Raw genomic sequence first — 23,186 nt, forward strand, 5'->3', positions numbered from 1 at the left:
GGGCAACAACAGAATTGATTCTTTGACCCATCATCTCATATTGGCATCTTGATCAATAAAGGAAGTCTGCGCAAACAACACTGCAGGCAAAATCACACGACACATTGCCTTTTATTATAAATGTTTTATACTTTTTAAACTTTGATTTCATCTGTCTTCACCACATTTGTAAAATAAATTCAGAAAGCAGATACAGATATAGAACAAAATCAAACAATTTGTATAAATCAAATAATTGTTCATTGGAATTTATGTTTTATATTTATTTTATATACCTTATATATATACCTTAATTTATGTAAGTGTTTTTTTCCCCCAACCTCACATTTTCTTATTGATAAACAGACCTCTTAAAGCAGACCTCTGAGAGCCAGTCAGCACCAGAATAAAGAGTTAACTAATGGTTCTACATATGTGATGAAAACCTTCAAGATTATAAACATTATGCAAAAAAAATGACAAAGGGACTATGAAACAGCTGTCACAAATTAAACAGGTCTGGGACTTCAATTATATTTGTATGTACTTTCACAATATAAATTAATCCAAAGCTTTTGGTATTGTTTAGAATTTAGCACTACAGCATAGACATTTTTTCAGCTTAATCATATTCACTAAAAATAAAACAAAAAACACAGACGTCTTCCAATGGATTACGGAAAACCGCTATCTTCCAACCAACTTGTGGAAAACTTTCTCCGCAAACATCTGGAGATTTCTGTTATGTGACTTTTTTTCCGTAAGTTTTTCCATCTAATGTTTTTTTTCTTTTAACTTCTGGACAGCAGTGAATGGAAACAAACAAAACAATAAAATTGGAGTCAAGTCACACATTCATGTTGTTTAATGGAGGTTACTTTCATACAGGTTCCAACATCGAAAATAATCCAAATTGTCAAATATATTTATATAATACGGACCACAGCCTTGTAGTGATGTTATCCTATAGTTTTGTCTTGTAAAATGACCATTCAGTATATCACAATTCTCTGATTTCAGTTCCTCCCCTGAGTATTTTTAATGTTGTAATAGAAAGGGGTTTACAAAAGACAACAGCTTTGCAATATTTACAGGATGGCAGCATTAAACATTAGACACTTACAAAGCGTCCACCGACAGTGCATAGCTTAGAATAGCCATATATGCCATGTAGGTGAATTTGATGGTTTAACATGTACAGCTTCCAACATTCCCAACTGAAAAGATCAAAACATATTTAAACAAATAATAATAATTAAAAAAAGAGTAAAACATTGATACTGAATCCATGAAGGCACCACAGAAAACATTTGAAGCGAGAAAGATGCTCTTAAACATACTGACTGAATGATCTGTTGTGAAGACTTAGTGTAAAAAAACAAAAAAGACGTTAAATATTTCCAAAACAAACTAAGATGTCATCTACACTAAATCAGCGCTTCTTTTGGATGTACAATGCAACTGAGATGTGGCAACACAACTAATATGTAAAATTTAATATGAAATCTGTTCGTACCTTAATTGAAAAGAAACCGTTTGGTTATCATTCAAGATGTGCATTTAAATTGGGCAATCTTAGCATAACCTAAGGCCAAAATTCATAATCTCATAAAATGTTACCAAATCTAAAATGAATGTGCATTTAATCAGGCCACATACCAACAGCCACTGTGACATTTTGAATTTAAAGAGAAACAGGCTGAAGGACGTTTAGTTCAGGAAAAGAAAAAATTAAGTAAAAGTATGAGTTAAAACACTGTCCAATCTCTATCCAGCACCCACAATAGCATATATTACCCATGAAGTGCCTGTGGCAATCTTGTCTCTTTTCAAACTCTCATTAAACAGAATCGCTCCATTGGAATAGTAGTGACCACATTCCCACCTTGGTTCTTTACATTGCAGCGCCTCCAAGTGGCAGGAAGCTGGAACTACTCAGTAGTCCTGGCCGGACTCGGGGTGTGGCAGGACTCCAGTGGAAAAACAGGACAGTCAGTCATTGGTTACTGCAGGATGATTGACACTCAGACCCGACTAGTAGAATGGACATGGTAGGTGCAGTTCTGGATGTCATTTCCATCACTGACACCCTCAGAACAGCCACTGTTTTCCCTCCGCAGGGCTAAGAGAGAGAGAGAGAGAGAGAGAGAGAGAGGGAGAGAGAGAGAGAGAGGGAGAGAGAGATTAGTCCTCCTTAAAGGTACAATTTGTAAGATATTTGCAGTAAAATATCCAAAAACCACTAGGCTAGTGTTATATATTTTGTCCAGCTGATTACTAACAAAATCTCTAATGTTTTCAACTACTTGTAAATCATGAGATAATTCCCATTCTAAACAGTGACATGGGGCAGTGCAGTCACCTGTCAATGAAGTTAGTTACCCTTTGTTACCGCCTTTACTGACGTAGAAACCACATGACAACAGCGTCGTGGACTAATGTTGTGCTGTATTTAACTTGATTTAAATGAAAAACTAAATATTCAGTACTATATTACACAAAAACTAGATTTTCCACATTACAGTAATTTAAGTAATTAGATTGCTTTAACATTACCGTAATGAAACTGATGGGCAAATATTCTGAAATAATAAAAAAATCTTAAAACAAAATGGCAAATGTAATTTTCTTTTTACATTATGGGCTGAAATATGACCTGGCTTGACTAAAAGCTAGTCTAATACTGTAAATATACAGTAAGTTTCATGACAGTGTAAATATTTGCTATGTTTTATTATGACTGGCAGTTAACTATAGTGTCTGTCTGGACGAATGTGTATGCAAAAACTGGTAAATATAAATGTGACATGTTTCGATACTGACAGCTCTCGTCCTCGTCCCCCTCGGGCAGCAGCAGGTGCCCGTGGCAGGGGTTGGGCAGGGTGGACTGCGTTTGGCCCTCCTGACTGGTTCCCAACTGCAGCCTGCGCATGTGACGAACTACTGCTGTGGCATTAAATGCTTGCTGTGTATGACAGTAAGAAAAAGACGACCATGAAAAATCCATGCTTTTTAATACTTCATTAACATTCTCAGATGAGGTTCTTTCACTCTCAAATAGGCACGGATTTACCTTCCACTTGCTTTTGGCAAAGTTCTTCTTAATTTGGGCACTGACAGATTCGTGGATATTCTTATCCAACGCTGTGTCTCCAGCGATCCTGAAGTACAAAACAAGACATTTAAGTTTCCTCCAATGTCAACCGTATCTGCTTATATAAAAGCAAAATATCTTATCTTGTCTGTTTCAAAGCCACAATGAAATGCAAACGCAAAGCTCTTGTCATCATTTATTCCGACATGTTCTTCCAAAGCAGTACGAATTTCTCTCTACATTTGAAGTCAAGTGAACATTTATGATAATTATGTATCAAGAACTGACCAATATTTAATCCACTAGAAATCTTCACTAGAAGTCACTTCTGCATTCTCAAACTTCATTTGACATTAATTAGGCTACAAAACACGTGAAAACCAATGGCATTTGACTTCATTGATAACAGGTCTAGCAAAACTTAATTTAATGCGTATTTGAATATATGTGATTTGAGCACTGCGGGAGTTTATCAGTGTAAATAATTAGTTTTTTGTTGTTGTTGATGTTTTTCATACAAAAACATATGGTACTTCATGATGTCATTTTTTTCGAGTTCTACAACATCCATCCCTTTTATTTACTTTCACTGTATGGAAAGAGCAATCTCTTTTTTTTGTTATAAGGGTTTGAAATGACACAACATAAATAAATGATGTTGCTGGAAAGAATTCACAAGCTGTAGATTATGTGGAACTGGGAAAAATACTCATTGTGTTGTTGGACCCGTTGACAGATGTTTGAAAGGTTAAACTATGACGGTTCATGAAAAAGTCTGACTGGCTTTTTAAGCCACAACATATGGCCACTATAATGGTTATGGCAATAAATAAATGTATGTATGTGTGCTATCATTGTTTAAATTGCTGCATGACATACTGCAAAACTCCAAGTATAAAAGTGCTGTAAGTGAGATTTACAGTATCACGGACGATTAGTCTCAGTGTGGCGTCTGAACTCATACCATGGGTGCTGAAGAGCCTGTTCGCACGTGTAACGCTGGCTGGGATCTTTTTCCATTAAATGCACAATAAAATCTTTAGCTGAGAAAAGAGCACAGTGTGAAAGTTCAGAACATGACATAACTGTTCCCGTGATATGTCACTGAGAAACAAAGCAACTGTCAGAGGAAGATAGAAAGAAACAGGGAGAAAATATCTTGGCCTCAGTTTCTTGAGAGACTCTTTTGTTTGATTTGCCAGACATAAAAGTCATATTTTCATTGACTCCAGATCTATTTGACAACCATTAGTGTTTGGTAAAAGAAAGAAGGAAAACTCAAGTTTTAACATATGAAAGATCAGGAAAATGTTGGTTATACCTGAGTCAGAGATATCATCCCAGTACGGTGAATCAAACTCATACTCTGCCTTCAGGATCTGCTCAAAGAGCTTGGCATCGTTCTCATCGTAAAATGGTGGATAGCCACATAAACTGAGAGGAGACAAACAGAAGTCCAGTTGAATTCTTTCTAATGCAAACCATTAGAAGGGATAAAAGATGTAAGTATGTACATGTATAAGCAGCAGTAATAGTCAAACTCACAGAATGTAAGCGATGACGCCGATTGACCAGCAGTCCACCGCTTTACTGTACGGCTTCTGTGCCAGAACCTCAGGAGCTGAAGATCAGAATAAATGGGATCAAACATCAGTTTAATTGATCATTTCAGCCCTTTCTAGAAAGTAGATAGACTAAACAACCCTAACCATAAACCAAGTATTCCAAAATATTGTAAGTTACAAAACTTCATCTAACGAAATACATTACAAATGATATTTTAAAGCATGCATTTATTTTTATCTTATAAAATAATACAGTGTTAATTATGAATAAATTACTAATTAAAGATATTAATCGATGGATAATGTTTAGTTTTGGCCTGAAACCCAAATCTAAAGGCCACTGACAAAATCAGACAAAAATAAATAGCTTATAATTTTCAGGGGTAAATTCTAATGTTGTGTAACTGGGAGTAGTTAAGGTGATAATACTGGTTCTAGATACACTGTTTGATAAGTTGTTGCTTGCACTTCTGCTTTCATTCCTCCATGTGTAAGTGGCATAGATACTCATACCCAAGTTTCAGTTTTTCTCTCTTTTTCTATAGAAATAACACGCATCTAATTTTCCCAGGCACACATACAGGATATTCTTTAGAGTTGGGTGCCAGAGGAAACCAGTTTGAACCAGTCATTTCTAAAGCTATGGCTAGTGCTACACATGAACACTTCAAAGAGATAAAGAAAAAGAGATGAGGGCTCATAGGTAAACCTGAAGAATGTTATAAAGTAAGAAAAGACTGATGTTAGATTGAGTTTACACCTGGATGTGAACTACACTTCTAGACAAAACACTTCACTGGTTTTCTTAGTTGGTTTATGTACTGTATATTACCCTCAAATCTTGTTCAAACCTTAAAGGCAGAGGTTTAATCCAGATATACGTATACCATACTTTTGCACATGGAGGTCTGTCTTACCTACATATCCAGGAGTGCCACACGCTGTGCTCATCACACTACCTGAACCCTCAATCTTTGACAGACCAAAATCACTGATCATGATTTTGGAGTCTTCATCCATACTGTAGTACAGCAGGTTCTCTGGCTGTGTTAGAAAAAAGAGACACAAATAGGCACTTGAATATATATATATATATATATATATATATATATATACAAACCCAATTCCAAAAAAGTTGGGACACAAATCTCATAAACTTATATTTTATTCACAATACAATATAGATAACATATCAAATGTTGAAAGTGAGACATTTTGAAATTTCATGCCAAATTTTGGCTCATTTTGGATTTCATGAGAGCTACACATTCCAAAAAAGTTGGGACAGGTAGCAATAAGAGGCCGGAAAAGTTAAAGGTGCATATAAGGTACAGCTGGAGGACCAGTTTGCAACTTATTAGGTCAATTGGCAACATGATTGGGTATAAAAAGAGCCTTTCAGAGTGGCAGTGTCTCTCAGAAGCCAAGATGGGCAGAGGATCACCAATTCCTCCAATGCTGCGGCGAAAAATAGTGGAGCAATATCATAAAGGAGTTTCTCAGAGAAAAATTGCAAAGAGTTTGAAGTTATCATCATACATAATACATACTACAGTGCATAATATCATCCAAAGATTCGAGAATCTGGAACAATCTCTGTGCGTAAGGGTCAAGGCTGGAAAACCATACTGATGCCCATGATCTTCAGCCCTTAGACGGCACTGCATCACATATAGGAATACTACTGTACTGGAGTCACAACATGGGCTCAGGAATACTTCCAGAAAACATTGTCGGTGAACACAATTCACCGTGCCATTCGCCGTTGCCAGCTAAAACTCTATAGGTCAAAAAAGTAGCCATATCTAAACATGATCCAGAAGCGCAGGTGCTTTCTCTGGGCCAAGGCTCATTTAAGGTGGACTGTGGCAAAGTGGAAAACTGTTCTGTGGTCAGACGAATCAAAATTTGAAGTTCTTTTTGGAAAACTGGGACGCCATGTCATCTGGTCTAAAGAGGACAAGGACAACCCAAGTTGTTGTCAGCGCTCGGTTCAGAAGCCTGCATCTCTGATGGTATGGGGTTGCATGAGTGCATGTGGCATGGGCAGCTTACACTTCTGGAAAGGCACCATCAATGCTGAAAGGTATATCCAAATTCTAGAACAACATATGCTCCGTAGAAGAATGATCCGGGTACTGAAACTTTTTGAGATGTGTTGATGCCATGAAATTTTAAATCAACTAATTTAAACATTTGATATATATTACAAAATGTTTCCTAATATGTTTGTTAGAGTGGAGTTTCTAGGGTGTTTGAGAAGTTCCCAGACGTATACTAAAGAGTTTAAGGTGGTTATTTGAAAGGGACATCCCCTAGATTTTGGTGGGTGGTCTTCAAACTCACATCTCCCATATGTGAAATGGGAATCAACATGCTCAAGTCAACCACTAGGTCACTGCGCTGACCCAAATGATCATTCTAAAAATGGGACTGGATCCATTGATTGATCCATTTACCTAGAACTACTTTCCTGGTCCCTGGAGGCAAAGACCCAACTATTAATATCAAGAGCACCATCAAGGACTCCTGAATGAAACGATTAAGCTCTACGGATGGGAAAAGCAGATTCAAAACTTTCAGAACAGATTTCTAACACTGTGGTTAAAAAATACAACTCCTTTAATCTGTTCCATCAGACCTGTTTTCCTCCAGACCAACTGCTGTCTCACCTTCAGGTCTCTGTGCACGATGCCCATGTCATGCAGGTACTTCACAGCATCCAGGATCTGCTGGATGAGCTTACTGGCATCTTTCTCTGTGTAAAATCCTTTTTCCACAATCCTGTCGAAGAGCTCACCACCAGACACTCTGCCAATGGAAAAACAGAGATGCTTGCAAAGCTGTTTTCGGTGTCTGTGTCTCTCACACACACCAACGCACATGCTCACTCCTTTGCAATATTTCTTTTTTATATTTTACCCCAGACAGACTGGCGCACAGCAGGATCACAGCAGAACCACATGGTGATGCTGTACTTCATCACAACCACCAGAGGAAGCTGTTTTACTCATTTTATGTTGACTGGGTAGACTCTCTTTCTTTTACACATATCTCATTGTGTGTTTAAGTAAACTTCAAAGATGACTCATATAAGTTCTGTAGCAGTAAGTTAATGTCATTCCTTAGAAGTGGTTACACTACCCAATCTATATTAACAGATCTATGTTTACATATAACATATTTTATCTCACAATTATCATTTCTGTAATGCAAAAAAAAAATTCTATGTGGACAAATGATCTTAGATTATATTGTTTTTATTGTATTTTAATAATAAAATTGATTGTTTTTATTACAGTAATGAGAATTTGGGGAAATATGCTTAATTGTAAAAATGAATTTCACAAATGCAGTTAGTCTTGGCCCTTGGTCCTAAGGATCATTTCATTAAGGCAGAATATAATTACTGGGGTGAAACATATCAGCATTTCTCTGTGAGATTAATCCATCTGCACAAGACATGTTGTCCATTTCCTTCTCAACACAAACAGTGCGGAGGCAGTGAAACTTCATTCAGAAGTGACTGTGTTTTGTCTCTTCACATGTGTAGGATGAATGCAACGCTGAGGGTGGGATTTCACAGTCTGTGGTATCTGAAGCATCAAGACTGTGAGTGCTGACACACACACACACACACACACACACGTACATGCATGCAGAGTTAATCTCTCACTGAGCTGAAAGCCCAGGCAAGCTTGAAGTCCTGCTGTCTGCATGCGGAGTTGCCATCACCCAGAAAATACGACAATGAACATCTCTCTCACTTCCCTTTCTGTCATTCTGTCACTCTTGATCTCTCTGTTAACACCGCTGTTTTGGAAAACGACCCTTTGCCGTGTTTCTCTCTCCATCGCTTGCCATCCGTGATATAATCTGTCTCTCTTCTCGATATACGCAACTAACTCTCTCTCTCTTACTGACATTTTAGATAGTAGGTGTGAAGACGCAGGTGTGAGCATATTTTCCCAGCTCTGTTCAGTGGGCTTATGCGCCTGTGTGTGTGTTGTGTGTGTGTGTGGTTGTTTATCCTTTTCCTTGATTTCTCAGTGGAAAAGACAATAGCGAGGCTCTCTGGCACATAAGTAATTAAAAGAGGTTGACACTATGAGGGGGCGAGAGAGAGCCGAGGGGGGTGACACACACAGTCATGCAGTACCTGCTTCTCTGTAGCTCTATGGGGCCTGTTAGAAAGACACATGATAGCTTCTAGTATTGTGTTGTGTGTCTCCTGTGGGGATCGTCTGGTCTGAAGATGAAATGTCATTTTTTCCATGTTAAAACAATGTTTTTTCCATGTTTTTTTCAGTTCACATTTAATAAGTAAATCGTAAACTGTAGGAGTCATTTTCAAAATATTTCTCTCTTTGCTTGAAAATCAAGACCAGAGATGCATTTCGCAAAGGCATAGTTAGCAAACTATGATCTCAAGTTGTTTCATTATCAACATAGTTCAATGATTCAGCGTTTCCCGAAACCAACGTTCCAACGAACGTTTGCAAATTTGTGTGGATGGAACTACAGCTATATATCATGCCGTATGTATACACAAGTTTCATTTTGCATCTGTTAGTTTGTAAAGTGAATCAAAGACTGGTTTTTGAAAACGTGCATATGCGTAAAAATGTAAAAGAACCATATGACATAAGAGGGAACCTGACATTTCCATCTTGAAGCGATCGAGAAACAGAAGTTATTACTTCACTTTCAATTCTTTGAGCCAATGTTCAAACAACAGATGTGTGAAAGAAGTTACTGGAGTTTCGGGAAACAGTCGTGTTTTTGGTCTCTTTTATTATTTTAGTATGTTGGTAAACACATGTAAGCAAGTGTACTTTGTTAAAACATGACAAATGCCACTATAGCGCTCCCTTTGGCTGAGATTGCAACACATTCTTGCACTGTGTTATGGATGAATACTGAAATATTATAGAATTCATTGAAAGTGTTTGCATTCATATACTTATGTAGAGAATATTTTGGGTCTAAATGTCTATATTTATGTTTGATAGCAATAATATTCAATGGAATAATGCCTTTGCTTTTTTTATTTGTTGCATACAGATGCTTTAAAGTTGGCTTTTGGCCAACATTGAGATCTTTAGGGATTTGTTTACCATAAAAGCCACACAACATCTGAACCTTGAGAGCTTTTAAATCACGGAAATAAACGAGTTTGAGATAAGGAGCTAAAAACGGCAACAAGCACATGGCAGCTGCACTCAATAATAGCTGAATTGTTTGGAGGTCGGCTCACATACTCCATATAGGAAGCATGAAAATATGGGGCGACAGCAAAGGTGAAATTAATGATCAATCACTCACAGTTGCATGACAAGGTAGAGGTGGGATTTATTCTCAAAGATGTCCTCCAGGGAAACTATGTTGGCATGTTTAATCCTAGGACAGAGAGAGAGAAAAAAAATAGCATGTCAACCCAAGAAAAAGAGCAAATATCTAGGCTTAGTACATCTTTACTGGTACTTCAGAAATAAACAAAATACTTTCAGAATGCAATGTAGCATGAGAGAAAACAACGCAACAGTCTGCAGTGAAAGTGAGGCACAACTGTTTTGCATGTGATAAGATAAAATCAATCAATCAAAAAAAAAAAAAAAAAACACTAATCCCTAATTTCCATTAATTATTCTGTAAAAATGGCAAATTATTTGAGCTGTAAGTTGTTTTTGCCCATTTATAACCATTTAGAGGTTTTGTTTCACGATGTCACTGTAAAAATGTTGTAAAATTTTCTATAACTTAACACAAAAATTTGAATTAAGCAACTTCATCACACTTGTACACATATGGTTTCCTACTTGTTGCTACATGGTTGAAACCGCAAGTAGTTTTTGTGGTATAACAACATTATTTCACAAGTGCTGCCAACTGAGCACAAATAGTTTTGAACCTGAAATATTCCTTTAAGGCACAGAACTGATACACAGCATGCAAATTTGTTTGGGTGGAGCCGAAAGTGTCATAGAGTGTTATAATTCTTGTTTGTGTTACTGCAGATTCACAGCTCATATTAACAGCTTTAATCAATCCGTCTCCAAGAGAGCTGTTCCGACACCAGATCTCTACTCGTCCAGACGAATCTCTGCCACAATGTTCTAGACTGTTAAACTGACCCAGAGATGCTTCATAAATATTTACCAAGGGGATCCGGAATCAGATTTCCTGTTGCCTATAGCCTGAGATGCCAAACAATTATGAAACCAGGTCTGAGTGCATTGACTGAGAAAGAGAACGAGAGGAAAACCAGACAGAGGAGAAGGGAGACAGCTCTCAATTGGTTCCATCAAATGTCTCATGCCTATTATAAACAGTGTAAGACATGTTACTAACAACAGCATAATGTGACATTTCCAGAGCAGCTGGCATGAGCTCTCGTACCGAGATGGCAACGGGCAAAAACATCTCACAAAAGTGAGGAAAAGTGTTTCAGCTTTATGTTAATCCGCTGCCTTTAGTGGTCTGTAGGTATTTTCCCTATCCATTTTCTTTTCCATTGGGATTTCAAAACATTCTTCAATTACATTTACATTACATTTACATTTATTCATTTAGCAGACGCTTTTATCCAAAGCGACTTACAAATGAGGACAATTAAAAAGTTCAAAGCAGTTGGGAGTTCTGTGCATTGCTCAAGGACACCTCAGTCGTGGTATTACCGGCCCGAGACTCGAACCCACAAGACTCGAAATACACACACGCGCACACACACACACACACCCTTCTGGTCAAAAGTTTGGGATCAGTAAGACTAGCAATGTTTTTTAAAGAAGTATCTTACGCTCATAAAGGCTGCATTTATTTGATCAAAAATACAGAAAAAATATTTTTGAAATTATTTTTTTAAATTATTATTTTTTTAAACTTCTTTGATGAATGAAAAGTTAAAAAGAACAACATTTTAGCATCCAATATATTCAAAATATATAATATATAAGACTTCTCAACAATTTAACACATCCTTGCTGAATAAAAGTTTTAATAGCTATCAAAAAATAAAAGAAAATAAGAAAGAATACAAACTTTTGAACTGTAGTGTATATTGTTAGAAAATATTTATATTTTAAATAAATGCTCTTATTTTTAACTTTTTATTCATCAAATAATCCTGAAAAAAGGAATCACAGGTTCCCAAAAATATTAAGCAAAACAACTGTTGCCAGCACTGATAATAAATCAGTATATTAAAATGATTTCTGAAGTATCATGTGATACTGAAGACTGGAGTAACGATGCTGAAAATTTGGCTTTGTCTCACAGGAATAAATAAGTAATGTATATTAAAATGGAAAAATTAAATTTTACATCATGATAATATTTCACAGTATTACATTTTTCCTGTCTTGATGAACAAAAGAAACTCCTGTAAAAAACATTCAAAATAATTCTGATCCCAAACTTCTGACCCGTACTGTATCCTGACATTTCATCTTGGATGACATTTCAGGGAACTCCAAATGAACAAATTACGTCATGTAAAAAAAAAAAGGAAAAAAAAAATTATTTAAGAAATCGTCTGATCAGTGCAGGGAGCAGTGAACACTGCGTAGGGACGCAGCTTGTGACATATTGAACAGACTGTACTTCCCTCCCACACAGCCTTGTGTTCATTCAAATTAAATATGCCGTCTATTCTGACTAAAGTCTATGAGGGGGTGGATTTTGTATTAATCTAGTGCATAATAGAAAAGAGTTAAAGAAGAATGTATAAACTAATGTCGCACATGTTCCTCCATGACCCCTGAGTCTCAGTCTTCACGGCCCCCACAAAGGTTAACAGCCCAGCTGATTTTCATTGACTTACAGAAGGGCTGGATGAGTGTGTGTGTGGCATGTGTGGGCTCTAATTGAGCCGGGAATCCCACACACCTCCCCACTGGCAATACAACACGACAGAAGCACCTGAATGAGTCACCGAGGCTCATTCTTTCTCTCCTGTCTGCTACATGTACGCTCACCCACTCCCCTTCTCTCCTCCTCCCCTTTCAGGCTTAGAGGTGGCCTCGTCTTTGACTTCTTCTAAACTACACACCACTCAACCGTGGGCAGTCAGAGATGGCACGATTCCAAAGCAAGGTTATTCTTGTTAATTCATTTGAGTACTGGCTTACACTTAATTTTCAGGTGTCTGTGTTACAGTGTAATTACACATAAAAGTACTGTGAAGTATTTCTGTAATATCAAAGGAACAGTTCACCCAGTAATATCAATAGAACAGTGCACACGAAAACTGAAAAATTGTTGAAAATTTACTCACCGTCAGGTCATGCAAGATGCAGATGAGTTTCTTTCTTCACAAAACAGATTTGGAGAAATGTAGCCCAAAAATTAGCATTATATCACTTGCTTACCAATGGATCCTCTGCAGTGAATGAGTGCCGGCAGAATGAGAGCTGATAAAAACATTCTAAGTAATCCACGTTTTTAACTTCAAACTATTTATGGATATGGAAAGATGACTAAAGTTAAAATGATTGATTACTTGATGGATACATAACAATGGATTTGTTTCATACAAACAAGCTTTTCACCTCACAAGATGTTAATTTATGGACGGAGTCATGTGAATTACTTAAATTTGTGGATTATTGTGATGTTTTTATCAGCTGTTTGGACTTTCATTCTGACGGCACCCATTCACTGCAGAGGATCCACTGGTGAGCAAGTGATGTAATGCCACATTTCTCCAAATCTGTTCGAATGAAGAAACAAACTCATCTGTATCTTCGATGGCATAAAGGCGAGTACTTTTAAGGCAATGTTTATTTTTCGGGTAAACTTTTACTTAATAAACAACACACAGTTTCTATTTAAAGTTTTAATTACAAGTGGGCAACTCTTTGAAATCTCTTCAACCCCCAAGGTCCTGATTTGGGAGGGGGGTGTCAGTGAGAAAACATTTAACGCAATGTAAGCAGCATCTGTATTTATGGTCAATCTGTTGTTAGGATAATTTTTTTGTCTTTTACAAAATAACTAAGTTGCATCTAAAAAATATGATATAAAAAAGTAGGCCTAACATGATAACTTAATTAATTAGTTATGAAACATAATGCGATTAAAATATTTTAACAGTTGAATATTTAACTACACGTACATCATCTTACATTTCATTCAGCTGACTGTTGACAAATATGATGTAGGGTGACAACTCCATCATTGAAGTTATGCCCTAAAATTAAAGATTTTGTGGCAAAAAAATGCCCCATATGAGGTTTTTCACAAGTCGAGTGCTGTTTATGTCCAAGAGTGCAAATGTGATTTTTCTCCAACAGTTTAGTAAATATGAAGTCAGTAATGTGCTATATTTTAAACACAATATTGTCTGCTTTTTGCTCAATTTTGCTAATGAAAATATTAACTGTAAAGCCACAGCAGAATTGTTGTGCGTCTGTGTGATAGCAGTGTTTAGTTTCTGAATGAATCTGCGTTTTGAACGAATCATGTGAATCAATGAATCTAAAGGCCATTCATAGATACAGCCATTTTCTTAATTCCTAAATGAATCAGCCATTTGAATGAATTGAATGGCAGTTTATTTTTTTCTTTAGAATGTATTTGTATTATTTTTTTTATTAATTCATTAATATCATAGGGATAGTTCACCAAAACAATAATTAAAAATACAATCAATTCTGTCATTATTTAATCACACTCATGTTGTTTCAATCCTTAATGACATACTTTCTTTTGCACAACATAAAAGAAGGTATTTTGAAGATTTGGTAACAAAGCTGTTTCAGTTACCAGTGCCTTTCATTGTACGAAAAAAAAAAAAAATTTAGATGCTTCTCAAATTATCTTTTATGTTATTTTTGTAATGTGTACTTGATATTTTCTCATTTAACACAATAATAGCTTTAATTAATCTTCTGTAGGAATTTTCACAGTCAAATTTATTTTGTGATTAATAAAAATTAATTAAATCGCTACACCATGTGATTAATAAGATAAAAAAAATAATAATTGATTGACAGCCCTAAAAAAAAGATATGAAAACATAAACAATTCAGTTATCAGAAGCTTTATAAATTGAATAAAAACTAGTGGTGGGCCGTTATCGGCGTTAACGTACTGCGTTAAAAAAATATCGCCGTTAATCTATTCTCAAAGTTGGGTTGGGAGCTGGGTCTATACTACGCGAGCTATGATGACTTTCACCTTGATATTTTAGCGCGGATGTATACCTTGCCGAATCTGTAGGGGGCGAGAATGAGTCTTTAAACCTTTGTGTATGCCTACTGTGAAATTATCACATCAAACGTGACGTGCTAACATGGATGTAGCTGGAGCCGCCGGGTTTGCTTCATTACGACTTGCAAACTAAATACAAACTTTCAAGAAGAACTTGAAAGCAACATATCTGACAGTATGGAAGCACAGATATTTCGCTATTTCTGTTAAACTGCAATTTTAATAAGCAAAAAAAAAAAAAAAAGATGGCACACAGCTATTCAATTTATAAAAATTCACAACACTTCTTCACAACCTTCTCTATGATGATGTATGCAGGACTTCACCAATAAGTTTGTCTGTATAAATTCCACCCCTTTCTTACAATCAGCTGCAAGCTCGTGTTGAGATTTTCCCTTCATTCAATCAACTACTATTGGACGGAACCTAGTCATTGCCCTACATACTGTATGCCACAGTACAAATGAAAAGACCTCTCACAACTTCCATTAATTTGCAAATTTCATAAGCATTAAATTACACAGCACAATAAAATTTAATTAAACTCATAGCTACAATGATTGTTTTTTCACACTTATGTTGTAGCAGTACATTGCTTTTTTTGTTTTTTTTTTGGCCAAAATCAGGCAACTTAGAAGGCAACACAATGTTGCAGCCTACCTTTTAGAACAGTCTTCACATTGAAGCAATGATGCCTTAAATGTGCTGTCTAAGTAGGTAGACAGCACATTAGGTTTTGCACCAGAGTTAAATAAATGAGGATGCAGTTGGTTTTTAAAACCCTAGTTTAAGTCTAAAGCCCTTTCACTGGTGCCAGCAGCATGTTTGAGAAATGTGACTTTGCAGCAGGCTGTGAGTGCTTCTCTCAAATCTCTCTGCGAATGCTGTGCCTCTTTGCCTGTGGTAACCCGGGCAACCCAGACACTAAAAATAGCGTCGGCTGCTCCGGCTTCAGTCATTCCCTCAGAGCTTTATGATTCCAGAGGTTTAAACACGAGCTTCTTAACACACAAACAAATCACTTACTGTCCTCTCACCCTGAGATAACACGGCTGTTACACATATATGAAGATCTTAATGGACTTTACAACCATGGGCCTCACTGTTCATTAAGCTAGTAGGTTGTGATATTTAATGTGTGTGTTTGTGTGTGTCGTGCACATTCGTAAATGAACTGAAACAGCAGTTTCAATGACTCACTTGTGGAGCACGGCGATCTCATTTTCAATGCTGTTCTCTTTCCCCTCCAGAGCTTTTTTCGGGATGCATTTTATCGCCACTAGTTTTCTCGTCCTCTTCTCCTCTGCGAGCATCACCTCAGAAAAAGCCCCTCTGTAAGACAAGATCCATATAATCAATCAGTGTCAGTTTTACCAATAAGTATTAACCAAATCAATTTTTGCACCGCAGAAGTGAATTATACCTGAAATCAATTTAAATATATTTACACAGACTGTTTCATGCAGCTCAGAGTTGGGATGAATGCATTTACTCTGCATTTACAATTGCATAAAAGATGTTATGAGAATTCAGTAAGACCATGTGTCCATGAAGGTCCTACATGGACAGATATATAAGCATTTAAACTATAAATAGCATATACATTTCATAACATTTCGTGATTATTTGAATGAATTTTAACTAAAGATTAACAATTATTATAAATGTATATAACATTAACAAACGAAAAACAAAACTCAGAAATGTTGCATTGGCTAATAACTGAAATATGTTTAATTACTAAAATGACTCAAATTGAAATAAAAATGAATGACAACTACATTAAAAAGCACATGCCAAAATATTTAAAATATTAATACACACTACAATAGTTTCCTAAATAATATTGAAATAATAAAGGTTCGTGGGCCTGAAAAAGTTGGCAAGGCAACCCCAAAACATTAAAGGCAAATGCCTATATGCACGATTGACATAAGTGACGTCCTGCTGGGAAAGCTCTCTTGTTATTTTACTTTTAAGTTTTCTAGTGAAAGACACAGATGGGCTGCATGTTGACTCAGAAAGACCTGTCTCAACAAGACCTAACTAGACACAACATGGTACAGTGGCAAGTAATAAAAGCTCTTCCATGTAAATTTGATAAACCAGCTGTGAATGATAGAAGACGATTCAGTTTCTATTTCTGTGGCCCTGTCCACAAAGAAATCTCTCTGGCTCATAGGTCACTCCGTCGCTGAACATAAAACACTTTTAACCATTAGAGCTAGTGGATTGGTTGAAAATGAAGAAAAACAGGAAGCAGATACTAAAAGACTTATTCTGAAGGGATGACACAGGAGGCGAGTTCTCTAGAAGAGTTCAGGATTCAGATTGAAGTATTTAAACTCTGCTTTCTGATTTGATCAAAAACACTGATTCATTCAGGAAATAAACAACATTAGTGTGTTTGGGTCAGAGACACATGATGTTTAACTTTGAGCTGGCTTTGAGGAAAAAAATTGGTCTGAAATGGAAGTGATATCAAATAGAATTAGAGTTTCATTATGTTTATTCTCCTGGTTAAACTTGAATGCCCTCAAAATTCAAAGGGTTTTTTCCCCTCTATGTTTACATGATGCAATATAGTCACGTACACAAGGTGATTTTCCAGCATATCAGAATTATTGTGAACCACATCATTTTAGCCAACAATTCAATTCAATTTAATGTTGTGAGCTACACTTTAAACACAGTTTTGTCTATATTGTCTCTACTGTTTTTACTTTATTAAATCGCATTGTGCCTTCAATCAACATGCAGTTGTTTTTTTGTTACTAATTGAATTTAAGTTTAGAATGATCGTGAGTCAATAATTCAATGATCCATTCAAAGTCATATCCTTAGTTCCCAAATTATTTAGCCATTTCAGCAAATTGGTTGAATAAATAACTGAATGACTTGCCCATCAAGCCACTGACTTGCTACTATCTAATGGAGGATTTAGTTTCATATTTAAAGGTATAATTTCATTACATTTATAACATCATATTTAAAACGTTAATCTAATAACATCTTTTATGCAATTGTAAATGCAGAATAAATGTATTCAGACTACGTCTGAGCTGCAATAAACAATATGTGTTAATAGATCTAAATTCACTTCAGCTAAAGTATCTGCATCACTTCTAGTGCAAAAATAGATTTGGTTAATACCGATTTAATTTGATAAAAATTTAGGGCGTATTATTGATATCATTTAATTTATTGATTAAATGTGAAAATGTGACAAAAGATGATGCATTCAAATTCCAAGGTTAGAAAAAAAACATTTCAATGTGCAAATGCTACTGGAAACCAATTTAAGAAAGGCTAATATAGTCACTTAATATAAAATTAATTAATTTATTAATTTAATTATTTATTTATTAATAAAATTAAGTAAATGAAATATAGATCAAAATAAATTATGTTAAATTACTTAAATAGTAATGCTGCCTTGGCAACTAACTGAAATAAATAATTTTAAGAACTAAAGTTACTAGAACTAATAGTGAACAGAATTACTTAAACGTAAACTCAAATGACAAATGTAAATATAAATACAAATTTCGAAATATTAATGAATACTAATAGTATTTAAAAAGTAAACAAATTTCACTGGTTCCTCAGTCAGGAAAAAGCAACATTGGCAAAATTATAACATTATAGGCAGATTCACACAGTAGTCCTAAAACTGTTGGATCTATCACATCAGATGCAAAAAAGATTTTGTTGATACTGATAGTGTAGCATTATTCTAGTTGCATTTACTGATTAAATGTGAGAATGTGGCATAAAGATGATTCACATGTCTAATAGAAAAAAAATCCCCTTAAAGGTACAACTGCCACTGGAAATTAATGTAAGCTTCAGGAGTCAGCCGTCAACAACCAGCCAAGGCACCAGCACAAAAACCCGCTTAGCAAAATACTGTCCAATTATAGTTTTTAGCAAAAACCCGGAAAATAGCATTTTGTCAATACTACACAACCCTAGTTTCAAGTGAATAATAATTTACTATGTGTTGATATATCTTCAGTTGATTCAGTTGTCTCTATACCATTACACACAAAGATCCACACAGTCACGAGACGAGAAGATCCGTGATCAGGCCTAAAAGCTCTGATATCATCAGCAAACCACCCAGTCTGTTCAATATTTGAGAATGGAATGAAGATTAAGAGTAAACTCATTATTATACAGGATGTGATTATAGCTCCTCAGCAGCACAGATCCGGCCAGACAGACTTATCACAGAGAGCTCAGCGCAGCCATGGAGGACAAACACTGATATGATACACAGTTAAGCCTGCATGCGTGTATGTGTGTGCACATGACAGGAGAGAGGATGGGAGAAGGCTGCGGGCTAAACTGCCAATGCTCAGCAAGCGGAGACACATACACTTGCTCGTTTACAGCAATGCCACACTACTGCTGACACACAACTGATCATGATGGTGCACAGATGTCGATGTGACGAGTGTAAAACAGCAGACCCTGCGTACAGTATGTCAAACGTGTTTTAGTCATGTAATGTTCAGTGCTGTGACCTCATCAAACTCAATATGGTTCAACAACTGGGATCAGTTGCTCTGCTGTGCACACTAACACACACAAACTAGTCAACACTATTCGGACTGTACATGTAGAACTGAAACAGGAAGTCTTAGTGAAGTGAGAAAAAAAGTGTTCTCTAGCTAAAAATATCTGCACAGATGTTACATGAGTTACAACTGAGTAAAATTTATACATACATGTAACAATGCAGTAAATATGGATACCATAATTTCAAATGATAGGAAGCAGAAACGTAGAATGTTTTACTATTTACGATTTCTGAAGCAATTAAGCTGTTGATTGCAGCAACCAGAGCACTGACAAGTCATAACCAGTCATTCAAGACCAGTTTTGTGAACTGGATTAACCGATCACTTGGAAAGATATACCTCAAAAAGTCAGTTTCATCACTAAGTTATTATATGGGGGAGTGAGTGGTAATGGCATAGACACACTTTTCCAGGGTGTTGCGATGTGGTTGTTAAGGTACTCTGAATGTTTTTTTGTAGGGATAGACAATTTATCGGTATTTATCTTAAGACTTAAACTCACTAATAATTTAATATCAGAATTATGAGAGCCACCAATTGGTCACACAGGACCTTATTTATCAATCTATCTTTGGACAAATCAAATTATGACAGGGTTCACGTGTGATTCATGGTCAATTCATATGCCGCCAATCACATCGTAAGAATGAACATACATTGATAAATGTTGCGGCTGAAAACAATCGCCATTTAAACACCACGCCCGGGTTAGAAGCCTTGCCCCTAGAGTTTACGACATGGAGAAACATAACCCAGCGAAATGGAGGCAATAATCTAATGAAAGAGAACATGATCTAACTTTACTTGTCATGATACTTGTCATTTCAAACTATTTCATTAATTTATACTTATATTAAATATCGGTAAACATAATTAAACAAAATTCTTTAAATTGAATGGTATACATAACAGAACAAGAATGAAGAAGAAGCAGCTATAACATTATATAATTAACTATAAAATAAAACACAAATTAGGCTATAGAGGCATTTAACGGCACACAAACATCAAGATAAAATTATTTTTATTTAAAGCAAAACTGAAATGGAATTTCACAAGCCTTGCACATTCGACCATAATCCAGATGTTTCCATTTTTTCCTTGCAACATTTAGTTGCTAAACTATTATTCGTTAAAGGAGCATTGCGTAGGTTCTGAAATTTCTAACCGTTACTGACACCAGTGGTCGTTAGAGGAACTGCAGCCAGTCTCATGCTCGTTCTCAGTGCGCACGCTCTTTTTTTTTTTTTTTACTTACGAGGAGTGTCCGTGGGTGTCTGAATTGTGCTGGAGGCTGGTCGCTTCTTTCCATCCGCAGAGTCCATTTGAAAACACTATTGCCGCTGCAGACGAGAATGCGCATGACATCACATTTTGTGAATTTTCGCGCCAATTTGGGCCCGACTCCTCCACACACAATTGAGCCTACAGGCTGATAGAGGCAACCGTGGTGGAGGTGTCATTCTTTTTTTTTACATCATGGTTGGCTCATACATATACAAATGAAAACTCTATCTTAAATTTTTTTTTTTAAGTAAAAACCTCCACATAGCTCCTTTAAGATAAAAAGCATTTACTTTCCTCGTGTTCTAATATCCACTTTAAACGTCATCCTTCACATAAGCAAAAATGTGTTTGTTTGGGTGCTGCACGCTGATTTTAGAGGAACTTTTACACTGACCACTGTAACTTTGGTATTTACTTGTCTGCATTTTATTTTTAGGATGAATAGCTGAAATGTCAAGTTAGCAATGCTAGAAATGTTGTGTGTATGCGTGGTGAGGTGCCAGTGCGATCAGTTGGATTTAATCAAATAGGAGAAACCTAAAGAAAACATAAATTGTAAGTTTCAGAAAAGGAGCCATAGAGGAGCAACAATAATTTACATTATGTGGAAAATAATTTGTTTTATTTCACTACACTTCTTGTCCTCAGAAAGCACTGGGGATTGTGGAATGTTAGACAGCAAAGCAGCACATTCCTCTCCAGTCAGAGACACAAGTGGACGGCCATCTGGTGGAGCCAAGGGACGTGGACTAGATTAAAACACAGGCCTGTCTGTTGTGGCTTCCTGATTATACTTCCTGAATGACACAGAGGACAGAGAAAGGGTCGCTGGGGCCAGAGATGGACTCCAAAATATGAACTTTAATTATGTTAGTTATGATTAAAAAAAGCACATTTATTTTCTATGATCATCTTTGATTTATTTTTCACTGAGATTGTCACAATGCACTCTTCGGCTGAATAATGTTTCTGCATACTATTTGAAACAGTCATTGACATCTTTGGGAGAATGTCTATAATACTCTCACATTCGCTCTCATTTATCTTCTCTTTCCCTTCATTTAAGCACTCTTTCCCAGTATTAATATACTGTCTATTTCTCTCTTTCTTTCTCATGTTCCATTAACAACAGTCTGTTGGGTTTTTGTTATGGCTTCTCCTGGGTCTGGCTTCAAGAGAAATTGCAGTCTCCCTGAGAGGAAACAAGAGGTCAGGCGCAGTGCAGGGGGGAGAGCAAACTTCCAGTCCGTGTGACATGACTCTCACATCTCTCAGAAGAGAGGGACTTCTTTTCAAGAAGTGTTTAAGGAATAGTTCAATAACCTATAGCTGTAGTCCAAACTTTAATCAGTTCAAATCATAAACCAATCATTAAAACCTCTTTGGTGAACAGGATCAACCGATTCTTTGAAAAGATTTGGCTCATTACATAATGTTATCAAATGGCTACTTTTATAATACATTTATGGTGCATCCATGTAATTTTGGAAGCTTAAAGCTCTGTTCTAATAGCATTAAAAAGAGTGACCAGTACAATATTAAAGATTTTGTCACATTAAATTAGAGCACTGAGGCAAACAAATTTCATGGGGACGTGACATTTTTTTTTTTAGAAAACTAATAATGTAATCTAATTAGATACCACAAACAATTTAATAATTAATCTCTCAGGAGACCGACGCCACATGACATCTTGCTTCCTGAGGCAGTGCTCAGCCTAAATTCAGTTCAGCGCAGGTCCCACAGACTCGACACAGAACCGTCACTTGTGCTGATTGCGTTATGTAACGTTCCCCGAAATAAACAAAAAGCAGGTGCAGCTTTTGTGCTGGAGGCCAGATTGAGACTGAATCGTGTGAATCAAGTCAGATGGCCCAGTGTTTCTGGACGGATGCCATATATCTCTGCTTAGTTCGGGTTCAACTTACTAGCCAACTCCAGAGTGTGTGTGAGATCAGCTGATCTGAGAACAGCTTTTAGATCAGAATCTGGATTGGGACAAGGCAGGCTGATTCTGGGTGAACCAATTATTTACATTACGGTAAATATGGCATAAGCATGCAACAGTCAGACACTCATAAGCATTGATCTGATCCCTAACCTTGTTAACTTTTTATTTATAGCAACAGATTTTTATATATTTGCTAAAAAATTATGTTATTTAAATAATGTTTAATTAAATGTTACATTTTCTAAAACAAAATGTAAAAATTCAAATATTTTTGCTACTTAGTACTATTTGTATCCTATTATGGTATTTATTAATATTTTGAATGAGCTTTAGTTTTGATATTTCAGTTTTAATCTTAGTTTTAAGTGTTGGTATTTTGTTACATCCTTTTGTTATATATAGTCATTTTATTTAGTTATATTTGGTACATATATTTAATCTAATACACACACACACACACACACACACACACACACACACACACACACACATATATATATAGCCTTATTTCA

General features: G+C 36.1%; 1 protein-coding gene across 2 annotated transcripts in view; it reads right to left on the reverse strand.

Moving 5' to 3' along the window:
* Positions 1–826: 826 nt before the first annotated feature.
* The window catches only part of camk1b (calcium/calmodulin-dependent protein kinase Ib), a 42,684-nt gene continuing 20,324 nt past the window's right edge, over positions 827–23,186 (reverse strand). For both annotated transcript variants that reach the window (XM_059538445.1, XM_059538444.1), the window contains exons 3-12: positions 16,051–16,182; positions 9,964–10,038; positions 7,311–7,449; positions 5,556–5,682; positions 4,619–4,694; positions 4,395–4,507; positions 4,038–4,116; positions 3,053–3,140; positions 2,803–2,944; positions 827–2,101 (exon numbers count right to left, since the gene is read on the reverse strand). In XM_059538445.1, the coding sequence (XP_059394428.1) occupies positions 2,004–2,101; positions 2,803–2,944; positions 3,053–3,140; positions 4,038–4,116; positions 4,395–4,507; positions 4,619–4,694; positions 5,556–5,682; positions 7,311–7,449; positions 9,964–10,038; positions 16,051–16,182 (1,069 nt within the window). In that variant the 3' untranslated portion in view covers positions 827–2,003. The remainder of the gene's footprint in view (positions 2,102–2,802; positions 2,945–3,052; positions 3,141–4,037; positions 4,117–4,394; positions 4,508–4,618; positions 4,695–5,555; positions 5,683–7,310; positions 7,450–9,963; positions 10,039–16,050; positions 16,183–23,186) is intronic.

The sequence above is a fragment of the Carassius carassius genome, chromosome 44, assembly GCF_963082965.1.
Source record: "Carassius carassius chromosome 44, fCarCar2.1, whole genome shotgun sequence".
In the NCBI taxonomy this organism is placed as follows: Eukaryota; Metazoa; Chordata; class Actinopteri; order Cypriniformes; family Cyprinidae; genus Carassius; species Carassius carassius.